We start from the raw sequence: 9,307 nt of genomic DNA, 5'->3' as shown, positions 1-9,307 counted from the left end.
TTTACCAGACGAGCACGCTCCGCCCCAAACCGCACAAACTCAAAGATCAGCCGCGTGAAGCTTCCGGAAATGAGAAGTAGCACAACCGAGAGGTACTTTCAAAATAAAAGCTCTCTTCGAACTGTTGCTGCCAGCACTCAACACGAATTGTGTACGTTCACGGACTAATAAAAGAAGACATTTAAAAATACTGCACATTTGTTACGTGCGTCATTTTTGCAGCCCTAATAGCTAGCCCTAATAGCGTATGGAACTCATTTCATGCGTTTTATTTTGAAAGAAAATGTTTTCCATAATCAGGTGCGGTCTTGTTTTCTCTGGCAAACTTGACAAAGACCAAATGAACTGGGTCTTGTAGTTTTTGTAGAATTATTATGAATCCTAAATAAAGGAGAAAACGCACCACAGTTTACAACGGATTTTATTGTCGTTAATATTTGCATAAAGTCAGTCAGATAGCATCGTTTCACACCTGAGTAAACATTGCATAGAATTTAAAACAACAACCACAAACAAATAAATTAGTATTTATTTGAAATATTAAAAACAATTATAGCATTTCCCTGATGGCTAAAATCCAAACATCTGTGGAACAACTTTTTGCACAGTTTGTGAAAACACTGCTGATAAGTCTATTATCCCATGTTAATTCAGGGCACACTGTCATAATGCTGCCACTCCTGGATGGATGCTGAGATATACGAGTGGTAGTGACGCCAACAGGAACATCTCATTGTTTCTAATGGCTCATATTCAGTAGAAACAAGCTAATTAATTTCAAAATGCATGTTGCAGGACAATGAACTAATGGATTAGTAAATAGTTTAATAAGCAACAATCACCCAACAGGAAATAAAGTGTTTTCACAAAACATTTTAGGATTCCTGATACTTTGAAAAGGAAGGCGTGACCTGTTCTACCTGGACGGGTGGTATCTTCTGCCTATGTCTTCTGTCACGGTCGGTGCAGTGTGGGCTTCATGGGGATGAAGGGAAAGTTGTAGGTGTGTGGGAGACCTCTATGAGTCGAGAGGTTGAAGGATTGCCATGAGAATGGACGGAGGCCCCCCTGTGTCGTGGGGCCGTTTATTGCCTCTGCAACCAGCTGCACAGCCATCTGGTAGTCCGTCACCTGTTCCGTGGGACAGAGGTAAGGAGGGCACGAAGGACAGAGTGTGTGAGTGAAAGGAAGAAAGTGAGGTCAAGCATTGAACAGACATTGTGCACCGTCCATGAGGAAGTATCTGTTGCCAATAACGGAGCACTGTAATCAAAAACGTGTACTTCGTTTGTAATGTTTTGGGTTCAACCACCGTTCCGTAACATTTTAAAACTGATGATCAAAATAAATTTTAGATCTTTGAAGCAAGAAATGAAAAGGGTTCAGTATTTTCCCTCAGTTTGAAGGTTGGGGACAGACAGGACAATAAGCCAATAACCAATATCGAGCAAAAAGTGATATTATTCCCCTACAAAAACACATAAAAAACACATAAACGCACATCTAAACGATGAAGCCCAACATTTTGTAAAAGTACTTTTTTATCCCTCGCCTGCAATATGGTGTATATGTCAAACTTGACTCTGACACTAATACGCTGATGAGCTCTGACCTTAGAGTCATAGCAACCTCCTGGACGCGGCCTCCTCAGTCTCAGGTCGTTACGGCAACAGATGGTTTTACATGGATGGCCTTTGGAGTAGGGCTCTCTCTTGTAGTCTGAAACAGAAGCAGTCTGAGTTTAGTCATGCTGCTTACAGCCTGAAATAATACCCTGAATCATTTGTTTGCTTTTTTCTGTCACATCTCTGAACCTCTTCAAGTCCTGGAAAGGATATTAAATATGATTAATTTGAGAGTTATTGTTACACCTACTGTTGTATCTCATGATGCGTTTGAGGGAGCTGAGGTCAGACACCTTGGCATGGTCCCTGCGGAGGATTTTGGCTCGGGGACAGAGGTCGTAAGAGAAGTCCTCACCGTATCTCTTCCACATCACACCGTACCCGCTCAGGTTGTAGATTTCAGCATGAAATGGTATGTTGTAAGATGGCCAATAGCCTGCAAAATGAAGTACACTGAAGGTGGAGGTTGTCTAGACACATTGCAACCAAAAGAAGCAACCCTGGGTAAAAGTGAAAAGCCTACAGGAAGAAAAAAATAATAAATTGGTGTTTGTTTCTTACCTCTGCGTAAAGCTTGAGTCTGATCAGAGTGCAATACCTTCCCAGGAATCTGCTCCACCACAGTCAGAGCTCCATTCCTGATACTGTGACCCAGAGAAACCCTGCTCAGGTCCACCACCATGTACTGGCTGTTATATGTACCTAAAAAAAAAGAAGGGGACATGCTCTGTTTCTTGCCCCACAGACACACGTTTTGATCCGTTAACCATAGATTGCACATATTTTACATATCTGCTGACCATTTTCCAAGGTAACAACAAATCAACAACGCAAACTTCTGGCTCCAAAGTTTCTTGAACAGACCTAACCCTCTTTAAATGAAATGAAAGCATGGGCAAAGGTGAAAGGTGTTTACTGCCTGCAGGCCACCACAACAGTTTGGCAGGGATGAGAGGACTGTCGGTCTGAAGAACACTCCACCTCTCTGCAAGTCTCATCTTCTTCTTGTCTGTTCTTCTTTCTCTGCCCTGTCCCATCTCTCCATTACTTTGATAGAAGTTACTTGACTGGTGTTGAAATACTAAAGTAAAAATACGAATGTAATCTGAGTTACATTCAGTTCGAAGGTCACAAAAGGCCTAGTCTTTGTTGCAAGTGTATTTGTCCAGTAATTTGTTTTATGACATACCTGGAAAACTATCGACATCAGCCTCACCTGTACCTGGTGTGAGGTGCTATTTAGCTAATCTTAGCCTGCTAACACACCAAACTAACATGGTGAACATGGTAAACACTATACCTGCTAAACGTCAGCATGTTAGAATTGTCATATTGAGCATGTTAGATGTCAAAGCACATCTGTGTATAACCTCACAGACCCGTTAGCAAGGCTGTGGACTCTTTGTCTGGCTAAGCAAAGAGTATAATTAAATTCTTAATTACTCGTTCATTGTTCTTTTGTATGTTAATGTTGTATATTTTACATGGAGTTTGATATGTATCAGCAATAAATGGCATTTTCTTTATTGCACTATTTATTCCACGCAAGTGCAATAAATAGTGTTGCATTCTAGGTGCATCAGTGGACATTGGAGCCCTGCAGTGAGGGGGCTGTTTTTGTTTATTTCATGCAAAACTCAAACAAGGAAATTTCATGACCAGCTGGAACCTCATAAGGCTAGAATGCAATGCAGCGACAGTGTGCATCTTTGTGAATCCCTGAGTCCCTCTTAGAAATGTGAAAAGACACCTAGTAATTATCCTGTATCCACCTTCATTTTTTCTCAACTGGATTCAATATCACTATGGATATTCTCAGCTTGATATGTGCAATACAGGTAGAAAGAAAGTTTGCACACTACATATGAAGGACTTCTCTTCATGACAAAACAACACTGAGGCTACTACAGAATTTGCATTGTTTATTTGAATTACAGAAAAAGGTTTGCTCGTGCAAAGAGGGGGGAGCTGAGCAGAGGGAGTTTACTCTGCCATCTTCATCATTTCGTCTGCTGGCATGTCTGGGAGGATGTAAGAGTTCAGGCCAACAATGCTCTTATAGATTCTCTTCAATTGCTGAAACCTTATTCAGGTGTTGGAAAATTGTGTAGCAGCTGTTTTTTTGCCTAGGTTGGTTTTGAATAAAAACCAAACAACCCGTCTCACCCTCCTTTTCTTGACTCATATCAACAGGATTTCACCTGAGTTGTATTTGGAGAAGATGTGTGCCCACTCCTCTCCGCTGTGCGCCAGGCTGTTGGCCAGGCGGACTCTCTGCCAGGCCAGCAGGCTGTGAGGACTCAGCTGGGAGAACAGAGAGACGTTGAAGACACCGATGGAGGTCTGCGTCATCAGCAGGCCGCTCCCGAGAAGGTAGAAGTCATCCAGAGACATCAGGAAGCCTGGAGGAGGAGGAGGAAGGAGTGGTAAAAAAGGGTAGAGGGTAGACGGAGCGAGAGGAGAGTTATGTTTTAGGATTCATTTAATATTTTTTTATCCTCGCTGACAGCCTACAGCCTGCATGCAGGTTGTTTGACTGTTTATCAGTAGTTGTAATTTTGGGAAGTACCCTGTTGATAAGAGCTTAGATTAGAAGATCAATGCCTCTCTCATATCTGTCCGGTAAATGCAACCACAGTCAACAGCTGCTTAGCATAACGGCAGGCAACAAAGGTAAACATGACTCTGTCTGACAGTAGCAAACATAGCAGTAGCAAAGCAGACATAATGTATTATTTAGTGAGTTTGAGAGGTGTTGGTTGGTGGATTTTGTTACTGTCAGACAGAGTCTGGCCAGCTGTCTGTGATTCGTAGTCATCCAGGGCATGATTATCCAAGGGGGCTCGACCCTAAGACAGCTGGACTCAGTTGTAGAAACTTGAAAACATTTTGTCTCTTCCTCAGCTCTAAATGACTGGTGGGGAGTCCCAGGTGTTCAACCTCTGTGGGGTCATTATCAAGACCATTGGTCGCACGTGGGTCATCCATGCCCCTGGCTGTGTGAACAACAATCGCTGAAGCTGTCACATGAGGCCTTCTGTGAACAGTTGCTAAATCTCCTGGGAGGGGATGAGAGGGCAGCATTGCAGATGGGAGATAAGTTGAAGGGTGGTTTCTCTATTTTTACATAAAAAGCCTCTTTCACTTCCTTAACCTTCACTTGTAGGTAGACCGCTGAGCCTCGACCTGAGCTGTTGGCCCTCCTGTGCTGAGCCATGCTTGTGTCTGATGGGTGTGGCTGCATATTTACCAGACAGATATGAGAGCGGTATCAATCTTCTACTATCATACTACTTTTACTATTATATCTGCTGGTATTACTATTGTTACAAACAGGAAGAGGAGATACTTATATGTATTTTATATTCCTTCTACTACCATTAAATCATCATTATTATTGCTATTATTACTACCCATTCGGATGCTGCTGCTCTTTATAATAAATATACCCATACTGACGCTGCTATCAATACTAAAAATCATAGGCACAGTATTTATATGGCATCCTTTCTTCTTCTGTTGGCCTTGGCCTGCTGTGTGTGCTAAATGTTTCACATTGTCAGAGAGAAAGCAGCTTAAGGCGGCTGCAGGGGTCACACACCACCTCCAGTGGCAGGAGTGTATTTCATCTCTTCATTTTAATATAGTGAAGTGATATCCTTGCCCTGCCGGCCTCTAAAAATAGTGTTTTAAAACCGCTTGTGTTCTGATAGCAGTGGGGCCTATAAGAGGATTTTTATGGCCTGGACCACTCAGCAAATCTTTGCCCACAAAATTACTCAGCCTCCCCTGACTTGACAGAGAGGGAATACATTTCGTACAGCCCTGTTCTGGGTGTATACACACACTGCAGTGGATATTTCCTCGTCGCTGACTAAGCTGTGTGCTTAGCAGAAGAATTACTTTCAGGAGAGAATGTTCATTGAGGATTTGGGTTAAATCCTTGATGTCAGTGTTTATATTTTTCAAGATGAAAACGAAACCGCGTGGATTAGGCACAAGCTGTTCACCTCGGCTCAGGGCTTTCACAAGAAAGAAAGCTGTGTTTTGCTGCACTGTAGGTTCACAAACTCAAACTCAAAATTCAGGTCATGTACTCAGAAAACACTGTTGCTTCTACTGGAATCTAAATCTCAATTTTGCCAACAATGCTTCTGGCATGTCTGGCCTCTGTTGATCCTTCAGGAGAAAGTGTAAATACAGTCTTGTGCAGCTCATACGCGTGATGCTGTATTTTAGTGTCAGTGTGTGTGCGTACCAGGGTAGCTGCTGAACGACATCCTTCCAGTGGCAGCGTGTGTGTCAGACAGCCTGAAGTCCCAGTGTTTATAGATCCTCATGGTGGCTGCATACGTATACCAGCTCGAGTGGCCAAACAGCAGGTTCTCAAAGCCTGGCAGCACCTGAAGCACAGAGAAGGGAGAGAGTGGAGTTGTGGTGACGGACGTGCTACGTTTGTTATAATTGTAATTTGCAGCCTGTCCTGGCCAGATGAATGGCTGCGTATGTGAGACTTATTTGATAAGTTTGTTATTACGAGCAATATTCACATTTTTTGTTAGGTGGCGACCTCTCGTGATAATAATGACAGGAGCAAAGAAGGACTTCAGGTGGTGTATAAAGAGCAAGAAAGTCCACACTTAGAGGAAGGTGGGGTAGATGGATGGGTCAAACAAACACAGGACTATTGCAGAAGAAACCACTAACCCATGATCTGTTCTTAAACCAAATTTGGCCATTGTGAGGTCAAATTTGTGTTAGGCATTGTGAGAATATTGCCATGCTAGCATTAGCATTTAGCTCAAAGCACAACTGTGCCAACATACAGCCTCACAGAGTCTAGCATGGTTGTAGAGTCTCAGTCATGTTTGTGATTAACTAGACTTTTGTCATTTTTGTCATTATTAAGGAGAAAATCTAGATTTGAATTAGGTTTTCATATTTTTTTTGGGAGGCAGCTTGGCACTTTGAACATCAAACTCTCTAATTTCACATTTTCACACGTTTTTCAAACCTACTTTTAGATATTTCACACATTACTGGTAAATGTGACAACTGTATTTAAGAACTACAATAAGCAGAAACAGACTGTTTTTGAATTGTAGGAAACTTAAGTATAAACTTAAAATAAAACACCCAGCAACATCAAGGTTCATGCAATTAAATGAGAAGAAGTAAAATCTCATTAATTAAAACCTTAGGATTTCTGATTGCACAACTGCGTCACTCTTTGTATTCACTTGTTTTTGGCATTTGTGTTTGTTGCCTGAATGAGAGTAGGTGGAAGAGAAAACATCACCCTCCAAATGGCCTTTTACACTCACTGACACATTTAAGAGGAGGAAACCTCATGCACAAGGGCCCACAGTAAAACTAATTAGGCCTATACTGAGGCTTCCCCAGTGCTCCCTCACAGCTTGAGCCAAATGAGCTTGGCCTAACCTTGATGAGAGCGGTGCAGTGGCCCATTCCTGGCATCCTGAGAGTGCCGGTCCCTGTGGAGGAGTTGGAGCGAGGCGTCAGAGCTGGGACGAGGTCCAGGAGGTCGCCAACACCGTTCAGAAACTGGAGGGCGAACGCTGACAGAGGCTGGGCAGGAAGGAGAGTGCAAGTGGCAGAGATGAATGGAATGATGCTGTGACAACTCTCTCACCATCTCTCCAACACACACACACACACACACACACACATTCACACACCTCTCTGTGTTCGCTTTTGGCCCACTGTGCGGCCCCAGCATGAAGTCCATCCAGCTGGGCCAGGATCAGCCCCAGATGCTTCCACAAGGGGTCGCTGTGTCTCCTTAGTTTCACCTGCTCTCTGGCCCACTGGTCCTGTTTGCTGTGGATCATTCAGAGAGCTGAAAGGCACTTTGGGCTGTTTCTGTTACTTCTGTACTCTCTGCTGCCTGATTTGCTGTGCATTTAAATTCAGAATCACAACAATCACTGCATGCATGAATGTCAGTTTTGCATTCAGTATAGCCCAGTGTTTGACATTGTGAGACAATACTGGTTAAGCTGACAATAGTTCATCGACCAATATCTTCTCATTCCAGAATGTCTACATAAAAGAAAAATACAAATATGAACACAAATATTGAGTATTTCAACTAATAAACCTATTCAGTCCGGTGAAAAAGCATCTTGATCACTGCAGGACTTGATCACTCTGCATGGAAATTCAGAATAATAAAATTATCTCCTTCTTTGCAAAGTTCATTCACTGTTACTCTGTCGCTGAGGGGAAGGACCTCTGGTGTATTAAGAGCAGGCAAGATAAAGCCAGTGTCAGACCAGTTTCTGTACAATATAAAAGTAGGGTTAATCTTGAACGAGACAGCTGGTAAAACTGTACCTTAAAAACGTTTTCAGGGGATTCAAAGCCTTCTCATCCTTTATGAGTTGAGGATACATGTTGGAGTAATGATAGAACATCTGTCTGCAGAGAAAGAATAACAACAGTGGGAATTAAACCAGATATCAAGTAAACACAGTGCACGTATAATACAATTACTTGTGCCACTGTCAAAACTGTAATCATGCATGTAATTCAATCTGCCACATCAATAAAGGCCTTCTCAGTCTTCTGACTGTGAGTGTTCCCACAATTAATATTACTCTCATACTTCTTTCAAGTGACTGGATTTAGAATGAATTATTTCTCCATAGAGTGATACAGAATAGAATTATTTTTTGTTGTTTTTAAAGTGTGTTGACAGTGATACAAGTCTTTTATGTCACAATGCTGGAGAATGGGTTTATTTCTCAGTGGACCTGCCATACGATACCCTAAGATAAGTAAACAGGGAAAAAATGGAGAAAACCTCAGTGAGGGCAGCACAGAAGGATCCCTCTGCCAGGACGAGCAGACGTACAGTAGATGTGTGTACAGAAGAAACCAGCATATCAAAATTACAGTGTGGACAACAAGGATAATGAAATTACAGATAGAAAGTGTGCTCTGAACAGACTATATTTTGTCATATTTTCTGATTTTCTTTATTTGCAGCTCCCTGCGAGGCCTGTGACACTCACCCAGCTGTGAGATAGCCCTCCAGATACCCGGCCAGGAAGAAGGTGGTCTCATCCTCCTGTGTGACTCCTCCATGTCCTGCGCAGATCTCCAAAACGCCCCATCCAGACATGAGCAGAGTGTCATTGAAGTAACCGTAGGCTCCCCCCTCTGTCTCCATCACCCCTCGCTTCAGGACCACACTTTTCTGGGCAGCATCCCAGTTCACAGTGGCCTCTTGGAGCTCTACCATTGTAGAAGGATAGACAGGGTTACAGGGTTGAGGTTGGATAACACGCATTATGTAAGATAATGTTATGACACCAATAGAATGAAGAATAAGGAAAACGCAACATTTTCTCCTTACCTGTTGCTTATCACAGGGCTTCACATTGATTCGAATAGTTAATTGGACATGCAGGTAGAATGCAATTCACTTAATTTATTATATGTGTACAATTGCACATACAACTTACAAGGAAATATACAAGGTTTCTCCCACTTAATATTAGTAAACATAACGTAATGGACGCAAAACCATTTAAAAAAAGAATACATCATTGCTTAAATATGCCAGTATACTGATGTGGTATTTCAATAAACAAAAACAAAAACGGTAATAAATATATAATAGATAAATAAGTACATTGAATAGAATAGAGCAGTAT

The 9,307-nt window shown here is 42.2% G+C and overlaps 1 protein-coding gene across 1 annotated transcript; it reads right to left on the bottom strand.

The window, feature by feature from the left end:
* Positions 1-954: 954 nt before the first annotated feature.
* On the bottom strand, positions 955-8,892 carry LOC121625326 (phospholipase B-like 1). The gene is made up of 10 exons (XM_041963409.1): positions 8,663-8,892; positions 7,983-8,066; positions 7,325-7,466; positions 7,068-7,214; positions 5,884-6,028; positions 3,827-4,027; positions 2,187-2,327; positions 1,876-2,061; positions 1,613-1,719; positions 955-1,131 (listed from the first exon to the last, which is right to left on the bottom strand). Exons 1-10 carry the CDS (start codon positions 8,890-8,892, stop codon positions 955-957), a joined length of 1,560 nt encoding a protein of 519 aa, XP_041819343.1.
* Positions 8,893-9,307: the final 415 nt, after the last annotated feature.

The sequence above is a fragment of the Chelmon rostratus genome, chromosome 21 (genome assembly GCF_017976325.1).
Source record: "Chelmon rostratus isolate fCheRos1 chromosome 21, fCheRos1.pri, whole genome shotgun sequence".
NCBI classification, from domain to species: Eukaryota; Metazoa; Chordata; class Actinopteri; order Chaetodontiformes; family Chaetodontidae; genus Chelmon; species Chelmon rostratus.
This window is presented reverse-complemented; position numbering and strand designations above follow the sequence as displayed.